This window comes from Podarcis tiliguerta, assembly GCF_965153285.1.
Source record: "Podarcis tiliguerta genome assembly, chromosome: 1".
Classification (NCBI taxonomy): domain Eukaryota; kingdom Metazoa; phylum Chordata; class Lepidosauria; order Squamata; family Lacertidae; genus Podarcis; species Podarcis tiliguerta.
The window spans coordinates 75,371,568-75,399,074 of NC_139534.1; the positions used below are offsets into that span (position 1 = coordinate 75,371,568).

The window sequence follows — 27,507 nt, forward strand, 5'->3', positions numbered from 1 at the left end:
GAGTCTTGGGATAAGGTTTTCTTTGTTGCAGGTTTCAATGCTTTATCCATTTCCATTTTGTAACAGATATGGGCAGCAGTCATGTGCAATAGCTTTCCTACAGAACCTATATGCAGGATTCCTTCAGGTGTTCCAAAGAACATGTAAGTGCTCAAACGGGGTAGGGAGCATGGATGTGCCACTCCTAACCTCTGAGGACTGAGCACAGTTGAATACAGTTCCACACTTACATCTGCTAAGGAATCCTAAACATTCAGGGCTCCTGATCAAAGAAGGGATTCTGAATGTGTTTAGAATCTCCCTGTAGACCAGTCTGTGGAAGAAAGTGTGGGATCACTGAGGGCAGAGCTTGCATGCAGCCTATGCATCCTCCCCAGTTTGAATCCTCACACATTCTATCAAAAGGGCCTTTGTTCCATTTCAATATGATACTGCAATTTAGAAATACCATCTGATTAAAGATCAGAACCACCCAGCCCTATTTGCACCAAGAGAGCAGAGCACTGAGTGAACTCAAGCTCAGTTCCTCTCCTCCATTGCCTTGTCTATACAGTATGTATATACCATGTCCCTTGCTCCCAAGTTCCCATTGGCAGCACTATCATAGTCTTTCTCAGAGTAGACTATGCAGCAGGGGCCCAGAGAGCACCAAGCTGGGTGAGGTAGGCCTGAGCTTGCCAGAAATAGCCAGATATGTTTCCTACATACAGTTGGTACAGAACTAGGGATGGGAAAATACGTCCATCCATTTCAGCTTCTCGTTTTTCCTCATCTTCACTTCTGTTCTCCACATCAGTTTTTGATTTTAAAAACCAAAAAAACCAAAAGCTCCTCATGAAAATTCACCAGCATTTTAGTGCAAATTTCCCATAATATACACATTTGTATATCCAATTTTGCCTTAGATACACATTTTTGCAAAGCAATTCTCCCTAATATTTTGTATTGTGTGTGTGTGTGTGTGTGTGTGTGTATTTATATGCACATTTCACCCTAGTATATGCATTTTTGTACACACTGGTTGACTAGAGAATGGCACTAAAATTTTTGGACAAGTGCCAATTTCAAAGATCAGCTGTGTTTTGGTTCACATATTGCTGTGCAAATTAGGTAGGTTCACCTTTCAATGTGAACTGAATTGAATCCCGGTTCCCCACCCAGTACGTCCACAGAGGAGCCAGAAAGTGTTCATTGTGTTGTATAGCTGCTGTTCTTCATTCTGTTCTCTATCAGCAGAAGGAGAATGTGTTCCCTCATAAGCAAGCCTGGCCCTACTATTAGGTAGAGCAAAGCAACCATCTCAGGCAGCGGATTTTGGTTGCCCTGAAAGAACAGCTTTTTTTTCATTTATTTTTATTGTACTATTTTTATCCCTAGGGAGAAAAACTTGTGTTTTTTAATTTGTCTAAGGTGTCAAACTTTGGACAGACTTGGGTATAATACACATGGGGGAGAATCAGTTTGCTGTTCTACATCAAACAGTAAAAAGTTTGGGCCAGCCCTGATTCTGTGCATAGCTGTCAACTTTTCCCTTTTCTTGAGAGGAATCCTATTCGGAATAAGGGAATTTCCCTTTAAAAAGGGGAAACGTTGCTAGCTATGATTCTGTGTCCCAAGTTATGATTACAATGATTTGTTAGGAGGGCTTTGCATCTCACCAAAACCTCAGCAAAAATCACTATTGGAAGTTTTAAAAAGCACTCTGTTTAAGCTGGGATTTGACTGGCTTGGGTTCAACTTTCAACAAATAAAAGAAGCCTCAGTTTATGTTTTCGTTGGTTAAATTTGTAAATTGATATATTATCTTGTGCGTTTTGTAGTTTTCATGTTGTAGCCAGCCCAAAAACTAAATCCAAAAATAAAACGAGTGCAATAACAATGCAGAAATCACAGATTTTCTTAACTTGGCACCCCAAATTGAAAGTTTAAGTAACAAATCAAAAATAGATTTAACAGGCTTGGCATTTAAATTATTGCAAATTATTCTTTTTTCACTAGCTGAATAAAAGTAAAGAAGACAACTGAAGAGAGGCACACTTGTTTGCACAGCAAATAGCAAGTTAGAATTACATGGAAAGCAGATAAATCATAATTCTAAAGTAGCCTCTGTCTTTGGAGAGATCCTCTATAAGTGATGCTTGCATTTCCTCAAGTTTAATATTTAAATCATTTTTGGTATCTTCTTCCCAGAAAACTTTATTTTCTCAAAGGAACTGAGACCATAACAGTCTCTGCTGTTACCAAAACAAAATAGGATATACAGTTCGGCATTAGCTTTCAACCAGCAAGCTGTCACAAATTGCCTTGGGCCTGCTTCTGAGATAATAGGGCTCAGCTACTGATCGGAAACAATAGGAAAATGATACGCTCAGATTCAGATGGCAATTCTGAAGTGGGATTTCATATACTGTATGCTGCCCAGCATGTTACAACATCAGCATACACATGGCTAGTATTTGAACAATGAAGCCTGCAGATTTCCAGAATGGGGAGTGTGTGATAACACCTATGTGTGATAATAGGCATAGGACCCACCTGAGCAGTACATAGTAGAAATAATGCAGGGAGGAATGAAATCTGTATTTTCAAGGTCACCTCTGTGCCAGCTGCTCAGACTGCCAGGTTAGTGTACAAACACCAGCCAACAGCACAGAAAGCTATTTTCCCGACATTCTTCACTTTGCAAAAACTATCGGTTTCATCAGAGCAGTTTCATATTTCTTTCCTCGGAATTTAACATTTTAATAGAATCTGGATCTGCTCACTGCTTTGAATAGAGATTGATACATTTGTGTATAGTGTAATTGTCACAAATGACATTCCATTTAGCATAGTTTTGGGCTGGTTTTTTTTACACTTTCCAGTCTGAATGAAATAGTCATTCTTCTAAATTAACATATTGTCTCAGGATTTATGGGTCTGTCCTACCTTTTGGGTTGATTTGATAAATATAGAGCATTTTTTTATTTTAAAAGTTAATCTGATGCTGGGAGAGATGCTTCTACCAACACCATCTAAACCCACATAGATTATTTTATAGTCTGACACACATTTATGGTTTGATTACATTTTGTAAACCAAGATGAAGTACTTATTGCAAAGTGAATGGGTTTTTGCATTCAACATCTGTAACTAATGAAAAAATGTTATGTAGTACAACTGTGATTCCAGAAGGCATCGTGTGTTGTTGCTGTTTTTTGCAGAGTCATTTAATACGGCTTCAAACAGCATACCCTCCAACATTCCTCAGATGAAAATAGAGAGATTCTAGTCTACATCATTATTACTGCTTGAGCATTACCTCCTGGTCAGGTACAAAAGTTATTAGAGGAAACATACAAAACTGCAGCATTTTAAACACAGAAATATTTGGGCTTATGTATTGCATTTAGGGAAGCCTGAGGGGAAAAGAAAATCAATAATAATAATAATAATAATAATAATAATTTATACCCCACCCATCTGGCTGGGTTTCTCCAGCCACTCTCAATAAATACAACTAACTAGCAGTGATACTGATATAGAATGGAATGTCCCTACTTTCTCCCTACCCTCCCTATGCTGGAAGGCCTTATGCAGCTGAGGGAGGTGGAGCTAGAAGAGGAAGCATAGGGATGGAGGAATCTGTCTGTTTGAGTTTCCTTCACTTTTTGCTTTTTTTCAGTTTTAAATTTAGTTCCATTCATTATCACATCACTTTGCTTTAAAAAAAAAATGCATGAAAATAATACACAATCTCATGCACACTTCTAACATATACAGTTTTTTTGGGGGGGGGGTTGTGTTTTGAGCAAGTTCTCTCTCTCTCTCATACACATACAAAAGTATATGCATATTTCTCTGGAGCACAGCATCACAAAATCCAGAAAACTGAATTTCAAAGAATAGCTTCATTTTGAATCATGTATTGGTTTGGAAGTGCAAATTAGGTAGATTCCCATTACAGTGCAAACTGAACTACATAGCAAGCTATTGCTATAAGGAATTCAATGGGCCTGTAGCCTAGATATGCATACCAGAATCACAAATATATTTTGCTTCCAAAAGGCCGTTTATCCATGTTAATAATGCCTTACTATATTGTTTCATAATTAAAACAGAGTTGCCTGCACTGGAATCCCAAAGATACCCTTTCTGAGTGCCAACCCTCCTGTGAAGCTTTATAAAGAATTAAAATTCGGTGTGGCATGTCAGAGCCTCAAGTTGCTATGCGTGCTCCCTTGCTGATTTCATGTTTGACTTTGTCCATGTGAAATCTGCCTGCTCAGGAATGCAAACAAAGCCCTCTCTGTAGGATTTTCTCATTTAATATTAAAGCTGTATGTTTTATGTTCAAGCCACGAAATCCTTCTTCTGGCACCATCCCCAAAACTAGAGATCTCTGTATCCAAGTAAAAGGGGAGCAAATGCAACTTTGGGAATTCCAGCTTCAAGCAGAGCTTGGGAACCTGTGACACCCCGCCTCCCCGATGTTCCTGGACTCCAGCTCCCACCATCCTTCTCCATTGACTATGCTTACTGGGGTTAATGGGAGTTGGAGTCCCAACAACATCTGGAGAGCAGCAGAAGTCCCCCAGCTCTGGTTTAAAGGGTTGGAAATGGTCCTTGGAACTCAAGACAGAAAGCTCTTCCCCCTCCCCTCTGTCCTGATCCATGTCAAAATGAGCACACAGGGCAGACCTTTTAGGAGTTATAAACTCTTCCCGGAGCTTTGAAGTGTTAGATGTGTCCATTACTCATTCTAACAAAATGCTTGCACACCTTTTTAATCCCCGACAGTCAGTCCTGTTCTTTCTCTAAATTATAATGTGGGAGGGAAAGAGCTGTCTGCCTGGGAGAGGATATTTGGTTACTAATCTCACCTGAAAATCCAGACCTTCCTCAGCAGAGAAATGGATGGAAAGGGCATCTTAATGAGAGAAAGGAGGAAAACCAATGTGCTAGGATAATTGTGTGTTTCAACACAAATGCTTTTATATGCAATCTTTATCCCAGGATGCTATAGCTTCTGGTGAATGGAGAAACCATCATCAATACGTAATATTTGTATGGCATTTTCAGGTGTTCACAGTGCGTTATGCATCCGGTATCATTGTCTCCCATATTGCAGGTGAGGGGACTGAGGTTAAGAGAAAGTGTCTAAGGCTACTTAATGAGTTCATAGGAGAGGGAAGACACAAAGCTGGGCCTTCTTGTTTCTCTTGCCACTGTGCTGCACCAGACATCAGTAGCAGATGAAACTATAGAATCTGCACCTTTGGGGAAGGAGAAGGAAATGCCTGCTTTTAAGCACATTATTTCTGTCCTAGGTAGCCACTTTCTGATGAATATAAATTAGAGGAAAGATGTGCAGAAGCAAATGGTTGTAGATGGAGCAGCTTGACCAGAAAAAAAGAGCAAAGCAGGAAAAAAAGAACAAAACTGCTGGAACAGGAGGAAAAGATGAGGAGGCGGAGCAGCAGGAGATCACAGGAAAGTACTTGCTAGCATCATGCAATTAAAATGAGACAGTAAATAGAATGAGTAGGCTGGATGCCTACTCAAGCTACATACTACTTGCACACTTACACACAGAGAGACAAGAACATGAAAGTACATATACATATGTCTGAACAAGGACACAGAGAGATCTAAATTGAATGCTGTATGCTAAACATTAATAAATTCTGTATTTCAGACATGAACTGTCTTCACTTGCTGTGATGAACATAAATTGGATCTAGATTAAATTAGTTTCACTTAGGTCATTGAAATTAATGGGGGGAAATGATCATAAGTTAAGTCACATTAATTTCATCTGGAATTAATTTAAGCTACAAACCTTATCTCACTTACCTTGGAATAAGCCCCACTGCATTAAATAGGACTTACTTCTGAATAGACATGGTTAGGACTATGCTGTTAGGTTGGTTCCAGCACAGAAACATTTAAAATGTCTAATTTCCTCTGATCTGAAGTCACGCAAATGTCTGAAATATCACTCCCTGAATGGCTGGCTGGAACCCTGAACAAGAGTGAGGATATGCTGTAACTGTTGGAAGTGGGGCGCTGCTGTGCGGCCCTATAGTTCTTAAATATTTAGAGTAAGCAGTATATGGTATGCGAACTTTTGTTAGAGAGCAGACTTTACCTGTTTTAATCACACACATAGAGATGCTTGTAGTGAAAGAAAATAACAAAGTTGTTTATTATTGGAAATACATAACTTGGGGCTCGTCCGCACTTCTGCTTGTCCTGTGACTTTCCCTGGGGAAAACTGGCTCTTTACTGCTGAATCAGAGCAAACATCAAATGGGCTTTCCACAGAGTGACGTTTGCTGCAATTCAGTGGTAAAGAGTGTGTTTTCCTGGGGAAAAGCAGCAAGCTTCAGCTGCCTCCCAAACTTCCAGCAGTGACATTGTACTGCTGGTCCCCACTTGTGAAGGCTATTACATAAGGTCCTGGTGTTTGTTCTGTCTCATAATGTTGGCATCTATGAGAACTCAGGACAAAAGGGAGAAATGTGGTAAGAAGAAGGCACACTTGGCAAACCCTCACTGTAATCAACTCCTGCCCAGAAACCTATGTCCCTGCTGTGGAAGGACGTGTGGATCCAGAATTGGCCTTCACAGTAACTTATGCACTTACTGTTAAGACCGTGTTCATGGAAGACAATCTTACTTGGCTATGAGTGATCACCGAAGATCTATGCATGTGGAAAGAGAGTGGAAGGTATGGGGAGGAAACCACTAGCATGCTTAATGAGACACTGAAAAAGCCTGCCAAGGATTTCTGAGGCAGACACTGCAATACACCAGACATTTAATGTGGGTGAACAAACTGAATATTAATCCAGACAAAGAGAGGTACCCTTGGTCGGTCAGAAGGCGGAGCAGGGCCTGGGGATTCAGCCTGTGGTGAAGGGGGTAACAGTCGCCCTGAAGACACAGGTTTGTAGTTTGGGTATGCTTCCAGAATCAGCCCTGAGCATGGTTGCCCAGGTCTCTGCAGTGGTCAGGAGAGCATTTAAGCAGTTAAAGCTAGTGTACCAGCTCTGCCCATGTCTGATTTGGCCATAGTGATGCACACCTTAGTTACTTACTGTTTATTGTAATCCACTCTAAGTTGGGGCTGCCTTTGAAAAGTGCTCAGAAACTTCAACTGGCTTGAAGAGATTGCTGACCAGTGCTGGTTACAGGGAGCATACGATTCCCTTGTTAGAAAAGTTTCACTGGCTACTGGACTGTTTCTGGGCACAATTTCAAAGTGCTAGTTGTGACATATAGTATGGCTTAGGTCCAAGCTATCTGAAAGACCTTATTCCCTCATATGAACCTGCCTAGCTTTTGTGATCTTCAGGGGAAGCCCTTCTCATGCTCCTGCCACCCTTGCAGGCACAAGGGGTGCAAGAAAGGGCCTTCTCGGTGGCTGCTCCCAGACTCTGGAACTCCCTCCCTGGAAAAGCAAGACTGGCTCCCTCCTTGTTGTCCTGCTAGCAGATGATGACTTTCTTGTTCCAACAGACTTAGGGGAACTGATTGCTTTTAATGAAATGGCTGGTGCCTGTCAGGAATGAGCCAGCTCCAAGTGAAGGTTTGCAGCCAATGGCAGAAAGCAGCCAGGAACAGAGAGGCTTAGGTGTCAGGCAGGCAGGGGAGAGCCAGCAGCTGCAGACTTCGGCTCTTCCTGACCTTGATGGGCAGGCTGATAAGGCAGCAGCTGAGAGCAGGCTAGAACACAGCCAAAGCTCACAGGAAACACAAAATGGCACAAACCAACTCAGAGACAGCCTTTCTGAATGGGAAGAGGTTGGAGCTGATCCACTAAGTCCTAAGAGTTGGTGAATGGGAGGGCTGCTAGACAGGAGCAAAACAAGGGTTGTAAGTTCAATATCTTCTGTTGATGCCGGAAGGAGTCTTCAGGAGGTTCATCTTGAGTAATGGTACCAGACGCTTTGTTAGAGCCGTCCGGAGCTATCTGTTTGTTTTTGCAATAAATCCTCATTTTGAATTACCTACACTTACTGTGATATCAAGCTGGGAACCTGGACTCCTGACAGTGCCATGTTGTTTCTATTGTAATAATATATATGGTTGAATAGCCCCCCCCCCCCCCGATGTTTTTAGCTGTTATTATCATTAGCTATAAGCTGCTTTGAGTCCCTGTCAGGGGGAAAAGGTGGGTTATAAATAAATATATTATAATAATGGTGGCAGCAGGTAAGCAAGCTCTGCACTCTGCCCTTCCATGCACAGCAATACCTAACAAAAAAGTATGTCATCACTTCTGAAGGACAGTTAAGGCTGTGCTTGTTTCGCTGTGGCTTTCTGGGCTGGGAAGTCGCTTAAAAATGTCCCACTAAGCATCCCAATTGAACAGGGGAAGAGAATGACAGACTCCAGAATGCGAACAGTCACCCTAGAGCAGAACTTTCCATTTGCGCTTCAGGAACCCGAACCAGAATTACTGTTGCTCCTTAGAAAGCTCTGGCAATAATCACAGCATAGAAAAATAGCCTTACCCAGCAGGTTTGTCAGCCACAGGGCCAAATCCTCCTTCATCGGCAACAAGTTAGCCTCATGTCTGCTAGCCAGCCACTGGCTATACTGGTGCATATCGGAGAGGCCAGGGCCTCGGGCCTTTGGACTGAGGGAGGTGCACATCTTTTAACCACTGGTGCTACCTATTTTGTAGAAGTAAAAAGAAAGAAAGTATTAGTTTAGCATGCTGTGTGAAGACTTGTAATTTTTAGTATTATATATAGCTGCCAATGAGTCAGATTCAATATGAGTGTAATGCCAGACAAACAGAGGTTTGCTCCATGAAACGATGTACATGATAACAACCAGTTTGCTTTTAATAATAATAATACTAATAATAATAATAATGGAGGGTTTTGCTAGTGATAGTCTAGGAACATGGGCTAGGTGGATGCATTTGTACTTACCTTGGTATGCATGTTGTCAAATATCTCTGCAAGCAGGGATTTAAAAGATTCAAATAATTAAAAAAAGATTCAAATAATTAAAAAAAAGGATGATTAGGCAAAGGGGCAAATTGAATGGCAAAACAGATATGATAATAAATAGCGATTCCCCATAACATGTTTAACTGGGGGGGGGGGCAGGATATTGCCATATATAACAATGACCTCAGAACAGTGCCAAAGGAGCTGCTCAGTGACTTATGCCTGTTGAGTACCGTATAGTAATGCCTCTTTTGGCATTAAGCAGCATAGTAATTAATTCATTCATTTAAAAAATAGTCTAGATTTGCAAATATGATTTCTGATTCTCTTTGGGTCTTTCCTCAAAACCTGTTTTGTCAGGAAAGCCTTTGCAGAGTCCTTGTGACACAACCTAGCCTGCACCACCCCTGGGCACTCTTACCTAAGTCTCTAAGACAATCTACAGATAGGAAATGGAGCAGAGGGGAGGGGTGAAGAACAGTTGAACTTATTAGAATAACTGGGTATACTTGGGAAGGAGCAATAGCTAGAGCAAAATAGGCCTATTTCTCTCATTTCAAAAGCCAGAATGTCACTTTATCAACATGAGGCCTACCAAGCTGAGAAAGGGTGAAATGACAAAGATCATAACTTCTGCAGAAAACACAGATCATTAACACAGATATCTGGGGACAGTTGCACTAGAAGTGCTAATCAGGTTAAGATCAAAATATATGATGTTGAAGTTTCTTAAGTAGTCAAAGGAAAACAGGGGAAAAAACAGTAACCTGAGAGCCTCCCAATTGCACAAGTAATGGTGAGGGGGAGAGGGGGAGAGATACTTTTTCTACTATCTCACAACTTTTGCAACTTTCCAAGGCTTTATCTACTATGTTTCTTTCTTAAATGTAACCTCCACTAGGGAGCCAGTGCACATTTCTATTGCTTATCCCACAAATAATCTTTCAAAACTAAGTATCATGGCTGATGGCTGTTATCCCCGTCAAAGATGGGCGAATGCAGCCTCACCTTAGAGCACAAGGTGGAGGTGTGTGTGGTTGTTTTTTTAAGGCTCAAGAAAAGGCCATGTGCCATTATGAATTAAAGGGGAGTTTTCAGATTCTAAAGAATCAGTCAAGCTAGGAAGCTGGATTGTGTCCCAGTCAATGGGCAAGGTCCAAAAAGCAGCATGGTTTTTCAGCATGCAACAGGATTAGAAGCTAATAATCCAGCATGTTACACAACTCAGAGCAGATGGATTTACAAAGGGAGCCAGTAGTCTCTCTCAAAGGACCACACTTTCAGGTTTCTCGGTAAGCATCAGAATGGTTAGTGCAATTGCCAAACAACTGCAGGGTACATGCAGCACCGCTCAGTCTCCCTGCTGTGAGACGATAATAGTATTTATAAAACATCAACATTTCACTTATCATGTAAACTCACACATATAAGGCTACCTAAAGCAGAAATAGGCAGAGAAAGGTCAAGCTTGTTTTCTCCTGCTCTGGAGGGTAGGACCTGAACCAATGGCATCAAGTTACAAAAAAAGAGATTCCGACAACCATATGTCAGGAGTGCTCTGATGGTGTTTCCTGCTTGGCAGGGGGTTGGACTCGATGGTCCTTGTGGTCTATTCCAACTCTATGATTCTATGATTCTATGATTCTATGACTGAACATCAGGAAGAACTTTCTGTCAGTAAGAGCTGTTTAACAGTGGAATGGGCTCCTGATTGGAGGTTTTCAAGCAGTGGCTGGATGGCCATCTGTCATGCATGCTTTAGTTTGGTTTCCTGCATTGCAGGGGGGTGGATTAGATGACCCTCCGTATGCCTTCTAGCTCTGCAATTTTATGATTCTATTATTTGCTGTGTTTTATACTGTTAATTTGCAAGCTGGTTAAATCTCATTTTATCATAGAAAGGTGAGGCATAAATGCTCAAACAGGTCACACACACACACACCCTTAACTGCAAGGCAATAATACTGTACTGGCTATTCATTGCCTATCTAGAGTACTGTCTCTGCTATGTAAATGAGTTAGGAAATTTGAACTTTGCCGATAATATTTGAACATCCAGAAAAATGTAGACCGATCATAGAACTTAAAGAATTGCAGGGTCGAGTCCAAGCATCCTTTGACACACCTGGGGGGGGGGGATATCAGCCGGAGAACATTTTAAGTAGGAAAAATAGCATGGGGGAAACAGATTTTTAAAACCCTTGTAGAACACCATAGTCATAAACTGAATTGGGTCCCTTGCAGCTGTTTTGATCTCTCTTTCAAAAAATCTGGTAGATTAAATTCCTACATGAATGAGGCTCTATTGAATATGTAAAGGCAAGATGCAACTCTACAGGACATTTGTGTTTTTCTAACCTGTATTTTGTTATGAATCTGAATGATCATTATAAACTGTGACCCAAAGCTACAAAAAAACTGCAACCAGCCCTGTTGGTTTCAATATGCTGCTTGTGGTGCGTAAAGCCCTAAATACCTAGGAAACCAGTTTCCTTCCCCTATCATACCCCACTCGGTCTTTAAGATTAATCACGTGGAACCTCCTTAGAATAATATCCATGTGCCTATGTGTAAAATCAGCTAGCAGAGGACATACAGATGTTGTTTTAAGTGGCTGTCCTACAACAATGGAATTTCCTCTCCCTGGAGCATTTTCCAGCAATGTTGCAAAATCCTTTTTTCTAGTCTTGGAGCTAGTCTTGGAGAGTTGGATTACAGTTGGAGTAGAGATCTGTTTTAGCTGAACTGCACATATATCAATGCTACTTCATGTACACATTGAAGCAAAGCATATTGTTTTATACCTTTTCTCCCCAGGCAAATTAGGGACAATCTAGCCATTCACCACATCACTGGAGCAAACTGAGTAGGATATCATGTGGCCATGTAATCAGGGGTGTCACACTGAATTTGGAACTTTAAATAATTAAAAATAGGCCACTAATACTAAGGGGAAAATATGGACCCCTTATTATCCTACCCATGGCACTGAATTTCCAGGCTGGGTAAAACAAACAAATTTACCATGCATTATATTTTGCTGGCACCAAACATCAGTTCCATCTGCACTATGCATTTCAAGCAATATCACACCACTTTAAACATTCATGGCTTACCCCAAAGATTCCTGGGAACTGTAGCTTGTTAAGGGTGCTGACAATTGTTAGGAGACACCTAGTCCCCTCTGAGAACTTTAATTCTCAGAGTTCCCTATGAAGAGGGCTTGATTGTTAAGCCACTCTGAGAATTGTAGCTCTGTGAGGGGAGCAGTGGGTCTCCTTAAAAACTCCTAATAAATCTTTGGAGGAAGCCATGTTTGTTTAAAATGGTATGATACTGCTTTAAATGTACAGTGCAGAGGGGCACCATCCCCTTGTGTTTTCTCCCTTAAAGACTACTGGCTGGTTTACCTTTGTTGCCTTCATAAACTCTTCTCCCATACGCAAACATTCATTTCTGGAACTGAAAGCAAAAGCAATGGAAGGAGGACAGATTTGGACTTAATGTGGTCACTCTGTCCAGAACATAAGTTACCATGTTTTATGGACAGAACTCACAAAATAGAGTCATAGAATCACTGAGCTGGAATAGAGCCTGTAGACAACCTAGAACAACCCTCAGTTTGATGCAGGAAATCTAGGGTTAGATCATTGGCAACACAAGCAGTCAAGCAAGGCAGAACCCATTAGCCCCTTGGTCATTAATACATTGGCTTAATTGCTCTTGCTGTCAATACATTTCTCCTAATGTTCAACCCAAATCTACCCTCATGTAACTTTAGCCTATTGTAACTATTTCCCTTCTCGTTTGTTACAAACCACAAAAATGATAAACATTGATGCTACTAAACTGAACATAGTAGCACCAACAGCATTCTGTTCATCACAGCTCTCAGATGTGGTCCACTAATATCATGGAATCACAGAATCTTAGAGTTGGAAGGGACCCAAGAGTCATCTAGTCCAACCCCCTGCAATACAGGAATCTCAGCTAAAGCATACATGACAGATGCTCCAGGGAAGGAGAGTCCACCACCTCTCATGGGAGCCTGTTCTACTGCTGAACAGCTCTTACTGTCAGAAGGTTGGTGCATTTATGCTTAGAGTAAAACACACTGGGCAAACTGTTATGCACTGCTGTTACTCACCATGCTAGTCATTAAGGGATGGATTAAGGTCCATTGATTCCAGTGGGTCTGCTCTGAGCATGACCAGGATTGGATACTGCCCATTATTATTTGAGTTATGTTCTACTCTTATTTCAAGGTGTTCAGGATAGCTTACCAAGGTGATATTTTTATGTTGGAGAACTTAAAATCCTATGAGACTAATAGAAAAAGTTTTACTTCATTTAATTTTGCTACAGTTCATCAGTTCAAATTTTATTTCTATGGTGCAACCATAAAATAATGTGTGCACTTCTGGTTGCCATGTCTTAGCACATTTATTGGAGAGCAGGAAAGGTTCAGAAAAGGGCAAACTAAATAAGCAAGGGGCTAGAGCAGATCACCTATGAAGAAAAGTGAGTGTGTGTGTGTGTTAAAAAGGCAAACAAGGGACGTCATTGTAGAGATCCATAAAATTATGTAGCATGGAGAAAGTGCATAGAATCATAAAATCTTGAGTTGGAAATGTCCCAAGGGTCATCTAGTCCAACGCCCTGCAATGCAGGAATCTCAGCTAAAGCATCCATGACAGGTGGTCATCCAAGACAAAAGCTTTCCCCCCTCTCCCATAATACCAGAATTGGAAGTTATTCAATGGAGATGAAAGGTTAAAGATTTGGGACAGGTAAAAGAAATTATGTCTTCATGCAACACATAGTTAAAGTATGGAATTTGCCCCCACCAGATTTAGTGGTGGTCACCAACTTGGATAACTTTAAGAGAGGGAGATGGTGGCATGCCTCCAAATACCGGTTGCTGTGGAATAGGAGTGAGGAGAAAGCTGCTGTGCTCACATTCTGCTTGTGGGCTTCCCATAGGCATTTGGTTAGCCACTATGGGAAACAGGATGCCAGGCTAGATGGGCCATTAGTCCATGAGGACTCTTCCAATGTTCTTATTATCACATATCTCAAAGAGCCAAAGAGAGCATGCATGTGAGTTCACCCACCTTTATCCTCACAACAACCCAAGTTCATTCACTACAACTAAGCAGGGATTTCAACCCCGATCTTTCTTGTCCACATCCACTTGCTTATATGCTCCCTTATATGCTCAGATCTTCAGTGGAACCACTCGGGAAACTGGCAAGCACATAACACTGGTTAACTCAGTTGGTTAGAGCATGGTGCTGATAACACCAAGGTCACAGGTTTGGTCTCCATCTGGGGAAGCTGCATATTCCTGCATTACAGGGGGTTGGACTAAATGACCCTTAGGTCCCTTCCAACGCTACAGTTCTATGATTCTATGATGAATTTCAAGATCAAACTGCAGAATACCCTCATGTGGTTCTGGATTTTAAGATGAATAGGACTTATTGAAAATAAACGCATTACACACTTAGGTAAAGACAGTATGCTTCTAGAGAAATTGTGACATATGATGAACTACCTCAGTCCAGCAAATAAAGACCAACAACAACAACTTTCCTATTTATATGCTGCCCATCTGACTGAGTCGCCCCAGTCACTCTGAGCTGCTTCCAACAAAATGTTAAAGCACAGGAAAAACCCTCCCTTGACATACTTACCTCTTCAGTGTCTTAATACTTCAGTAACAGGCCTCTCTTCATGTTTCCTTCACAATGGAGTTTTACTGGGAACAGGACTTTATTTACAGACAGTTGAGCTGCACCTCCTATTTATGCCATGTGTTCCCTCTCTTTCCCTCCGCCCCACCTCTTGGATAGTAACAAAGCATCTCTAATTCTTAGCCTTATTGTCTGAGTAAAGGATTTGGGGCAGGATAGTTTACAGTACACCTAATGGCATGTAACAGTTTCAACAAGCTGGAAGGTTGCATTCCTCCCCCATTCACTCCCACCAAACAGTGAGGTTTTTATGTTACTAGACAGTAGTGCATTTAGTCTTCTGTGTATTGTAGCTCAGCCCAGTAGCTTGCCAGCCCAGTAATTTAAACTGTCTGCTGATGTTTGTCAGTAATCGCCAGGGGTAAGCAAGAGAGGTCAGGTGACCATTTGCTATCATGCAGCCAAGTTGGGTTGTGGTGGTTGTTTTTTGTTGGCACTAATTTGCAAAATTATTTTTTGAAAAAATAATAATCATATCAACTGTGGATTAAAGCCACATATGGGTGGAAGAAACTGGTTTCTTCAAGGACTTGGTAACAGCAGATAATGTGCAATCTTTTCAATTTAGTCCCACGTATGCAGCGACCAAGGACGTAGGTTTGGTACCTTACATCACAATCCTATGTACCGTAATCCTATACCTACTTACCTGGGAGTAAGTCCCATTGCTGTGAATCCAGTTGAACTTACTTTTAAATAGACATGAACAGTATTTCACTATTTATCACCCCCAATGCTAAGTAACTACCTCTTGCTCAGGCACTTTCTCGTTGTATTGAAGGTGAATCTTACAAAACCAATCATAATGCACAAACTACGGCAAGCTGAATGTTGTGTTATCCTGCTAATCTGAACTGCAATGAATGTTAACATTTAAATAGCACTTTTGAGTGTTCAAAGCTTTTCCTATACATTGTGATCCTTCAAACAATGCTGTAAACTGGCCCGGTATTGTTATCTCTATACCGCAAACAGGAAAAGGGAGGGATGAAGCTGAGGTGGCATTTTTAATGACAGCTGTGTCCCTTATGACAGATTTCAGCCAGAGACTTCCTACTTCACATTCTTAGCCACTACGCAGCCCTGGCCTCTACCATTTGTCAAACTATAAAAGCACAAGTCGTATCAATCAGGGTGGGGTAGACAGCATCCACTTCCTCAGCCAAGGGAGGATGTGATATTGGCATAAACTATCAACTAATCTAGGTTGCATTTGTCCATAAATTGGAGTATTAGACTAGCAGCAGTGGAACATTACAGGTTTAGGTCACACCTGCACTATATATTTAAAGTATAATATTAAAAGGCATGGCTTCCCCCCAAAGAATCCTGGGAACTGAAGTTTGTTAAGGGTGTCAAGTGTCGAAACTATATCTCCCTGGTTCTTTGGATTCATGAATCTTTAAAGTGATATGATATCACCTTAAATGTGCAGTGAGATGGGCCCTTAGTCAATTCTGTGTTGATCATAGAAGCATTTTCAAGGTTATCCCACTAGAAAGATCATAGCTGAAAAATAGAGTGCATGGCTTGCATACCTATTGTTGTTTTTTTAAAAAAGACCTAATAGCAGGTGAAAGCAAATATTTCTGGTGGAAAGCCAGATTAGGCAATACTGGGCTAAATGGGGGAAGATTGCATAGCCTAGCATTAGTTAACATCCTACATTATAATGGTGGGAGGGAATGTACACCCCAAAACAAGGACCATATAATAAATACCGTATTTTTCGCTCTATAGGACACACTTTTTCCCCTCCAAAAATTAAGGAATGCAGTCTCCTTGGCTTCAGCGATAGCAGCGTGAAGCCTCCGTGCACACCAACCCCTCTCGCTCTCCAGGCTTCAGGGATAGCCGCCTGAAGCCTTCGGAGCGCAGCACGAACTCCGCAGGCTTCAGGTTCCTTTCCCTAAAGTCAGGAGATCAAGACTCTCCGGGCTTCAGCAGAGAGGGAGAACTGCGCAGCGCCCCTTCAGTCAAGTGGGAGGAGAAATAGAAGGGGCTCCGTTTCTCCTGCCGCTTCGCTGAAGGGGCGCTGAGCAGAGAGGGGGAGAATTTTTTTTCTTGTTCTCCCCCTCTAAAACAAGGTGCGTCCTATGGTCCGGTGCGTCCTATAGAGCGAAAAATACGGTAGCTTTTAAGAGTCAAACTTTTGGAATGCAATTCATAATATTTGAGGCATTCCAAACTTTTGGAATGCAATTCATAATATTTGCAAGATTCCTTGTGGACTAGAATCCCATTACTTTAAGAAGTAGAACACGATTGCACCTGCCAGAGCTATCCTTCCTCTGCACCATTTATTGTGATTAAGTGAGCGGAGACTGGCTGTGTGCCTTTTAAGAGTACTGCTGTGGCGATTCCCTGCAATGAACCCGGCTCACAGTAGTGAGCAACAGCTGCAACTGTATCATTCTGCCTGGCCCGTGGCCCAAACTGAGCCTCCCAGCAAGCTTTGCTTTTCATCGTCTGCCTTGAATGCATCTCTAATCAGTCTCTAAACTGTCAAAGAGGAAAAGTTTACATAATTCAAGATTGCTTTAATAACTGTAAATATGGTGCATGGACTTTTGAGGCCATGGTACAGTCCTGTCAAGGTTGTGTGTCAAGCAGACTCTAGACTGACCAGGCCTAGTTATATGCCACTGGAGGAAAACAAGAAGAGATCCTTTTCAGAAAGTGACTAAAAGCTGCAGAGCAGCACAGCAGCAACCACACTAATTAAACAGAGGGGGGTACCAGCTGCAAGTGCAGAGAATCTTTGGCTTGCACAGTAACAACGCTTGAGAGCATCCATTTTGGAAAGAAACGAGCAGCGAGGGATCAGAAGCCAAAGTGAAGTTCAGCCGGGTCTAACATAAGTTTCTGCTATCCCTGCTAGTTCTCATTAACCCAGAAAAGGCATTAGAAAAGAGCAAAACTCTTCTGACTCTTTGTCTCCCTCCTGGTTTGGTTCGCAGCGTTGATGGATTTCTTTTCAAACAGGAATGAGGAAAAATCACACATTTTGCAGTTCTATGCCGCAACTTGCCAAGAAGGTTGCTGGAAATGAGAGAGACGTGGGGATCCGATATTCATAAAACAGTACTTACATTGTGCTCACACAATGTATATAGATTAGCTAATGTAATTATTGTTGTAAGGAGATTTGAATCTCCACACAAACGGAGGCTTACGCAGGCAGGATAACATTGCCAACAGCTCCTAATGATGAACGAACCAAGGTTTTGCTTCTACGAGCAAGTTACGCATCTAGGCAACGTGTACACATCGCCTTGGATTCGGTCCAAAAATTAAGATGCAACCCCAGTTATAACTTTCACATGAGGTACTTTGATGCAAATAACATCATGGTGTCTCGGGTGGTCAATGGCTACTAGCCATAATGGCTATGTTTATTTACTGTAAGTCTGAGCCATAGGTAGCTGAGCACACAGGAAGCAGTATGCCCAGGCAGGGAGTGGAGTAACAGAGGCAGATCCATTACAGGTCAAAGCCTGAGTGAAGAAAACCAACTGATGGAGAGTGGAATGATGGCCCAGGAAAGCTGACTAGCGAGAAGAACAGGCAGTTTGATAAGCCGAGGCACACAGAACAAGAGAGAGGATTGTTGCAGCTCAGTGGTAGAGAGTAGACAGCAGGGCCCTGGTTCAATCCCAAACATCTCAGCAGGGACTGCATCACATTTATTCTTTCCAGCACCGAATAAAATGTTGGTGTCCAATAATTCTTAAACGATAACAGCACAAGATGTTTTCAGTTGGTGGCTTTTATTAATTTTATTGGAGCTTTTCTGTATGTTCTGAGTGATTCTGAAACTTGTGGCCTTCCAGATGTTGTTACACTCTAATCCCTATCAACCCCATTTGTCGGATATGATGGGAGTTGTAGTCTAATAGCATCTAAAAGGCTGAAGGTTTCCGATCTCTTTACTAGACCCTGCTAAGCTGCTGCCAGACAGAAAAGACAGCACCAGACCGCATGGGCCATTTGGCTGGCGCAATATAAGGCAGCCCCTTATGCTATATTAAGTTATCAGAGACCCTGTGGGGTAGGCAGAGGGAAATGGAAGATGAGAATCTCAAAACGTTAGACTTTCTTAGCGAACAGAATTAAAACCAGAGCTTTATTTATTTCTAGCAGTTGTAATAGTTTTCTGCCAAAAAGCACCAAAAGCACACTATGACACTGTCATAAACTATAATGCTACAGAAACGCAGAAACACAAACCCATATAAATAATACTAGAAATGTTAGGAAAGAATAATACTGGAAGTACGAAACAGCAGAGGCAAACATAAATAATTGAAAACCTGCTGGAATAGAGGCACATTTTCTAATTTTCTTAAATTTAAAGTGGCTCCTCTTAGGTGGGGCTCCTTAGGAACAGGAAGCAACTACTGTTTCTTCGAATAAGCCCTATGAAGCAAACTCCCCCCCCCCCCCGATCTTCATTAAGGAGTTGGGAGGGTTCCAATGGAAAAAGAAGGTCCCAAAGGGTAAAAAAAAAAGTTATTCCATTGGCCCCTGAAGCGGGGCCTAGTACCAAAGTAAGATACAAGATAATCAGGGACATGTCTCCATTAGTTAAAAATACATACAAAAATATGTTTATTAGGAGGAATGCACATTAAAATGCTGACAAATTTTCATGAGGTTTAAAAAAATGTGGAAATGTTGAGAACTGAATTTAATACTAGGAAAATGAGAACTTTCGAGAACTGAAATTGACAATTTTTTTCATCCCTACACTGAGCAAAAATTGTTATAGATCACCTCCACCACCTTATACTGAGAGTGGAAGACAATATGGCATCTGTGCAGCCACTGAAGAATTAGAATACTCCTTACTAAGAGCCTGCTGCTCAAGTTATCCTTGGATCTTAGGCTACGCCTGAGAATAAAATATAAGAAAATACAAATTAACTCTAACTACATTGAGGGTACACAAGATGGATAATCTTAATGATTATTTCCCCTCCCACAACAATAACAAATAACTGGATAACACATAAGCTCACTCATATTCAGCAAGCACAATTATATTTCTGCAAGGAAATTCAATCTTTTCTCTCTAGTTATTTTATTATCCATATAAACCATACTGCAACCAATTTAGCCCAGAGTTCTGGAACTCTCCCAGATTAGCTGGAAACATGCTGCACATGTTAAAGGGAAGGAGAAGTGGGGAGGAAGACGGCAAACCGCCATCTGAAACTCATTAATCAATTAGAATTTTTAAGGGCTTACATCAAAATGTGATCTATTCTGATAAAGTAAACTCCAGTTCACAAGCAGCCTTTGTCCTTTGTGTTATGAATACATTTGATACAAAGTGCATGGGGTGCTTAAAGCACAGTGGGACAGGAACCTGGCACATGGCTGCACACTGAGGCTTAATACTTATGTAAGTCTTGTGGGTTGGAAGCCAACACCAAAAGAAATTAGCAAATATATTTATCTTTTTGCAGCTGGTCATTAAAAGCCTGAGAACTTCCAAATTCATTTTTCTTCAGTAGTTTTACCAAGATCAGTGTAGAACTGTTTGAGAGTAAGGGAGTCAGTGTGGATCAGGATACAGTCATACCTCATGTTATGTTTGCTTTAGGTTGAGCGTTTTCAGGTGGCATCCTGCGGTGACCCAGAAGTACCGGAAAGGGTTACTTCTGGGTTTCGCCGCTCGCGCATGCGCAGAAGTGGCGAATCGCAACCCGTGCAGACACAGGTTGCGTTCCTTTCAGGAGCGGATCCAGTTCACAACCAGTGGTACCACTGTATTTGATTGTCTTTCCTGGTAGGAAGGTCTAGCACATGTATGAAAATGAGGTACCGATGGTATTTAACACCGGTAAAATTAGCAAAAATGTATACAACTGCTTCAAATGTTTCTTGGAAATGTAAGGAGAAGGAAGGCATGTTCTACCACATGTGGTGGGTGTGCAAGATAACAAAAGCATTCTGAGAAATGATTTATAATGAGTTGAAAACATGTTTCAAATAACGTTCATAAAAAACAACAACCCAGAGGCTTTTTTATTAGGAATTTTAGGTGCAGAGATACCAAAGAAGCAGAAATAATTATTTATGTATGCAACAACAGCAGTGCGGATATTACTGGCCCAGGGATGGAAAGAAGACAAAGTCCTGACCAGAGATGAATGGCTGATGAAGATGATGGACTATGCCAAAATGGCGAAACGGACTGGGAAAGTCAGAAACCAGAAAGAGAAGAACTTTGAGAAGGAATGGGGGGAAAATTATAATGTATTTAAGAGAACACTGTAAACAACTAAAAACTTTGGCAGGATTTGAGTAATGCTTGTAATGTATTAAAAACTGGTTAAAATGGACTATTTTTAAAAAATAGAGAGAGAGAAAATAAGAGAAGCAGTTTGGAAAAGATTGACAATGGTAACCATGGAAGGAGGGAGGGGAGTTGCAGGATTTGGGGAACCCTAAATCAGGCTTCCTCAACCTCGGCCCTCCAGCTGTTTATGGCCTACAACTCCCATGATCCCTAGCTAGCAGGACCAGTGGATAGGGATGGTGGGAATTGTAGTCTCAAAACATCTGGAGGGCCAAGGTTGAGGAAGCCTGTTCTAAATTATTATGTTCATGTTTAATGTTTGAATTTTAATTTGCAATGTAAAACTTAACAAAAAAGATTTGACAAAAAAGGAAGGTTTTGCACATGGAATGGAGTGGTTAACTTGGACAATCTGAGTCTGTTCAGTCTTGGGAAAGCTTTTTTAAATTTTTTAATGAACTGCAACAAAATACAGTTTGCATGCTGCAAGCACAGGTATATTTCTCTCTGCCTCAGGTGATTCCTCTGTTTCCCAAGATCCAAGGATTGTCAAACAGTGTGAAATGCCACACGTCTCACATCCAGTTCTGCATTTCTGACTGCTATAGTGGATATTGGACTATACAGATACTGGAACGACAACGGCACCATTGAACCTATGAGTCTGCTCTCTGGATCCTGCAGTTCATTTGTTCAGACCACATGTTTTAATTTCACCTTGGCACACTGCAGTCAACCAAACCAAGGATTTCAGCCTGGCACAAATATTCAGTTACCTATTTGGAAAAAGGGAAACCTCCATGCTCAAGCTGCCCCCTCCCTGTCTGCCGCCAGGCTCTGATCCAGAAGGGGCCATCTGGGTCAACCCAGGGACCACCTGCCCCACCACAAATCCAGCCCCAAATGAGTTAAACATATGCTTGGGAGGGGAAGATGCTGCTGCAACTCCTTCTCCTTCCCTCCCAATCAAGGATGGGGGTTAGGTTGTGCAGGATGCTCCTTTGCAAGCGTGCTGTTGTGAAGAGGAATTGAGCCTTCACAAGTGGCTTGCATCCTGGGAAACACCATGCAGGACCAATTGCAGGACCATGCAACAGTTGTTGAGTGGAGGCATAGATCCTGCAGAGTGCTGCTTCTGAAGCAGCTCCTTTGCAGGGAAGCAGAGGCATCTTACCCATTGGGGCTAGTGGCACGGGGCACCACGGCGCCAAGTTCTGAAGGGCGCCAAGGTCGAGGAAAGGCAGGACGTGGCACCTCCCAGCAGCAGCTTGCTGCCCTCTGCCCTGCTGCCCTCTGCTGCGCCCAGAGTCTCCTCCCTGCTGAAGGAGCCACCCTCCAGCCTGCCCGCTGGGAGGGAAATGTGGGGGGGGGGAGGGATTTTTGCACCATGGCGCCAGATACCCTTAAGACGGCCTTGCAGGGAAGGCACCCACAAAGAAGAGCCCTGCACCATGCAGGATCACAACAGGTGTTGAGTGGAGGTATTGATCCTGCGGGGCATCAGGCAGAAAGGAGAGTCAAGCTGCATTGGGCTCCTCCCATCTCCCAGGAAGACCCAGACAGCAGTCAGCTAGGTCTTGGCCTTTCGTAGCACTCCTGATGCATTCCTCTCCTGCTTGACTGATACCCCATCCCTGGACAGTCCCAATTCCCTCTGCGTCCTCCAACCCAATCTGCAGAAATTGGTGGGTGTCTCGACCAGACCTCATCCAAGGCCTGAATCTAATTCAGTAGGCTCAGTCTGTGGGAATGTTGAGGAAAGTAGGAGAGGATATATTGATTAAATATTATCCCTCCTTACTCACACTAGTGAGCAAGCAGCAAAGCACATTCCCTTGCAGATTGCTGGAAGCAAGTTGATGGATTCGTCAGAATCATTTAAGCTAAGCAATCCAGTCTGGCTTGTTCCTGGTAAGTTTTCCCTTTTATTTCCCTCTTAAAATAATAATAGCCCGACAGTCTTGTTTAAAAGTAAGAGTAAAGTTTACTTGCATTCAGTTCACAGTAGTATTCTGAAGGCAGGCTTTCTTCTTGTGGTTACAGTTACTGGTACATTTGTAGAGAAAAGAAGTTCGAGCTATGCCTCAGACTTTCTACCTTGTGACTTCCATCCTCTGGAAGGATGAGCCATGTGCTAAGAGCCAGAAGAGAGGAAGATGGCAAAACAGCAAAAGAGTCCAAAAAGAGAGGAAGATGGCTGCATGGCTAGCCCTTTTTTAGGGTCTGCTAGGGTCACACCCATCTACCTGGTCACACATGGGGAGTGGGGGGAGGCTCCAGAGCAGGTATGAGAGGAAGTCCTCCCTGTCTGGAGCCACAACTCCCTGTGTGTCCACTCTAGGCAACAGGAAAATGTTGTGCTTGACTACTTCAGTGATAATACATCCCACACAATCGGACTCAGGAATTAGGTTTCTGCTGAATCCAGAGCACAACCCTACTGTTTGGTTTCAAGTTAACTTCAAATCACATCTTTGAATTCAAAGATTTAACCTGCACCTTTCATAACATTTGAAGCAACCTGACAGGGCAGTGATGATGTGATAATCACATGGTCAGGCTGTCCTAGTTGACTCCTACAATTTGCGGGTCTCTTCTACTGCTACGTTCATGGCACGGGAGCCATTTACCGACATCTTATTCCCATGCTACTCAGATCATATGAGAATGTAAGAGCAGCCCTAGTCCCAGCGGCCAACCAGATACCTCTGGGAAGCACAAAACCAGGTAACACCTCTATTCTGTTATTTCGCTGTTGCAACTGGAGTTCAATGAATTCCACTTCTGAACTGGGAAGTTGCAAATACCCCTCACAGCTAGAAGCAACCAATTTATTTTCCTACATAAATTTGTCTGATCCTCTTCTCTAACTTGAAAGGGGTATCCACATCTTGTCATAGAGAAGGCCATAGTTTAATGGTATGATGTATGGAATATTTAATTTCCCCAGTCCTGACAGTTTCACTGGATTACTTTCAATTCTAGTATTATAAAAAGGGGAGACTATGTCTCACCATGCATAATTTTATAAATCTGTCCTGTTCCTTCTTAGCCAACTTGACCCTTCTAAACTTTAAAAGTCAACCATTGCAGGGAAGCTGCGCTGAACTCCTTTCCTGTTTTATTGCCTTTTTTAAGACACCATTTTTTGTGATATCGCAACCAGAAGCCCAGGGTCACTACAGAGAGAGGAGGCCAGAAACATGGTTGCCATATTACCAGAATTGGCAACGCCATTGGTAGAGGTGATGGTGGCTCAGGTAGAAGCTACAAAAGGAGTTTATTGTTATAGTTAATACATTTCTCTCCCATCTTTCTCCCAAGGAGCATATGGTTCTTCCCCTGCTCTGCATTTTATCTCCACAACAACCCTGAGAGGTAGGTTAGACTGAGGGGCAGCGACTTACCCAAGGTCACTTCAGCAAGCTTGATAGCCAGGTGGTGATTTGAACCCTGGTCTTCCAAGTTCCTAGTCCAGCACTCTAACCACTACACCACAACTCTCATGAGCTGCTCCCATGTGGCCCAGAACGTCAGTGGAATAGGAGAGAAAGGTTGCCATGGACTGGTTGGCCACAGAGGAATGGTGGGAGGAACCCGCTGGGGAACTAACAGGGGAAGAAGGCTCAGAACCCAATGATTGGTGGAGGAAGGAAAGGATGTGTAGCTCATTGTGGGAGAGATCACAGCTCTGTAGTGGAGCATTTGCTTTGCCTGCAGAAGGTCCCTGGTAACAGTTCAATCCCCTGCAGCTCCAGGCATGGGCATAGCCAGTGGGGTGCAGGGGGCAGCTGCCCCCCTAAATCAAGTAAATAAATAAAAATGCTTAAACTGACCAATGGAGTCTGGATAGCTTGGTCCTCTCTCCCCCTGCCCAACATAAATCCTGGCTACGCCATGCCTCCAGAGAGGGCTAGGGAAGACTCCTTGCCTAAAACCCTGGAGAGCAACTGCCAATCAGTGCAGGCAATCCAGAGCCTGATGGACGATTGGTGTGACCGCTTTCTGGTGTTCTTAAGCCTTCTCGATTACTCTACAGCATGTTCTAGAGGTGAACCCTGCCATGAAAGGAGGTCCTGGGGAGATACTATCCACCAAGAAGCCCACTGCAACGCTAGCATTTGTTTCCATCTCACCATTAACAGCAAACCTGTTGCTTTTCCTGCCGCTCCCTAGGGAGTCCAGATGAGACCGGCCGACCTCCACCCCGACCCGCTCCACCCCCACCCCGCTCCTCCGAACAGCGTTGCGCCTGCAGGACCCGAAACCTCGGCAAGACAGGCGCGTCTAGTCCCCCCATGAGGCTCTACGGCCCCTCGAAACAGCCTTGCAGGAGGCCAGCGAGCTTCCCATTCAGTCACAGCCCGCCACAATGCCCATCACAATTGGCACGCCGTCGGCTCGCCATCACTGAAGCCCTGATCCAAGATTTAATGCGTTTTTTGGAGAAAGGCTGATAATAATAATCATTTTAAAAATCTCCCTCGCTCCCCCTCCTCCTTGCAGTTCATGGGCATGATGGCAAATGCGAAGCTACGCAGAGCTGCGTTAGAAGGTGGGGGAAACCTGCAATGCGACGGGAAAGGCAGGGAGGAGGAGCGGGGGGGGGCGGTGTAGAGAAAGAGACAAGCTCCCTGCGTTTCCTATCCAAAGCCAAGGGAGGCAAAACCCTCCCCGCGGAGTGGGGAAAGCTCTCCTCCCCCGATCCCGTCCCCCGGATCCCCCCGCCCGCTCCGGGAAAGAGCTTCGATCATTTTTCGAGCGGGTGGGGGGCAGCAGCAGTCTGGAGAAGCCCGGCGGTAACCTGATCCCCTGCAAAACACATCAAGAATACAGAGCCTGTCTCGCTCGCTTGTCTGTATCTCTCTCCACCGCAGGGGAGTTGGAGGAGGGGTCGGCCGTGGAAGGAGCGGGGAGGGCTGTGCCTTAAAGCGCTGTCCCAGCGGGGCTGGACAGGGTTAACCTCCAGATCCGCAGTTAAGCGAGGGAAGCGCTCTGCCCCGCGACCCCGCCCCCGCCAACACTTGCTGCAACGCTCACTGCGGATGTTTCCAGAGAACAATGCCTTTTAAAAAAAAGTAACTATATTTCTTTTTTTTTTTTCACACAGCGTGATTAACCCTGCGGCAGAAAGCGATAGATTTCCTGTAGATATTCTGTTTCATGAACGATCGTTTCTGCGTTCCTTCATTCTCGGTTATTTATTTTGCTTTGCCAGCTACCCGAACCCCAACGTACTAGACGTGGTGGGCTATCAATCTGAACGGAACCGCCTCAAATCGGTGCAACAGGGCAGGGTGAAGCGCCCTGCGTAATCCTCCTATACTGCAATCCTACACACACTCACCAAGGGAGCAGTCCTGCTGATCACGAGTGGCACTTCGGAGAAGGCGTGCCTAGAATTACGCTGCAGTCCTAGCCACACTTACCTATAGCCCTCAATGAGACTTGAGTAGGCTATCAGGCACTGATTAGTGAATATCCAGGCTCAAACTGGATATTCCCCCCATACAACCGTATGATGGCCTAGACCCAGTGGATCCAGGAGGGTGTGCGAAGAGACTCCAGGTGCCTAGTTACTTATCCCTCTTTGGACCGGCTACAAAAATCTAATTTGCAGAAATCCTTGTATTCCATCCCACCTTGGATGGAGCTCTCCTTCTGTCGATCTTGTAGATCCACCCGCCCAGCCCCCTTCCTTTCTGCAGATTGCTAAGGAAATCTGAACTTCTTTAACAATACTTTTACCTACTGGCGCAATGTTGCAGATATAGGACATACAGTACTGTATATACAACAATATTTCCCCGCCTCACGCGCATACAGGGCTTAAAGCGAGGGCTTCGCTCTGTACGCGATGAGCCCGCTGATTAAGGGAAAAGACAATGCCAGCATTCATTTGGGGGGCGGAGATGGCTTTCTCTTATCTGCATTCAACCCTGACTTTCATGCGCAAAAAGCTCTGCTGCAGAGCGCGAGCAAGCTCCTGAAAGTGGAAACGACGACGCTCGAAAGAAAGCGGCGCGCACCACGCGCCGTTCCCCTCTTTCCCTTTCCTGCCAACTTTGAAACTTTGCACTAAAAATGCGATAGTTCCCAACCCGCAGAACTGTAAGACCGAAAAGCAGACGCTCGCTGCACGCTTGTTTGTAAACTTTGGCGAGGCGAGACTAAGCCCGCCGCGTGGGCGAGAGGACGAGAGCGCGTCCCCTCTTGCCAAAGTCCCTGGGAAGGTGAGCCGCTTGCTCGCCAACGCCTTGCAAGGCGAGCGAGGTGGACAAACAATAGAAAACCCTGGAGGTGCGGACCGAACAGGGATAAAACGGCTCCCTTCTTTTCCTCTGCAGTCTTCTCCTTTAAAGTGAACTGCAGCAGTGAAACAAACAACGCGCCGCGCACTTAAACACACGCCCTCCCCTTGTTTAGATCAGCTGCAAAAAAGGAAAGAAAAAACCCACCCTCGTCAGATGTTTGTTAATGTTTCTCGGCGGCGGCC

General features: G+C 43.4%; 1 protein-coding gene across 1 annotated transcript in view; it reads right to left on the reverse strand.

Annotated features, from left to right (window-relative positions):
- The window catches only part of GAS2 (growth arrest specific 2), a 113,539-nt gene that overhangs the window by 85,653 nt on the left and 379 nt on the right, over positions 1–27,507 (reverse strand). Inside the window, 1 exon segment of the mRNA XM_083455245.1 lies at positions 8,502–8,663. Coding sequence (XP_083311371.1) covers positions 8,502–8,643 — 142 coding nt within the window. The 5' untranslated portion in view covers positions 8,644–8,663.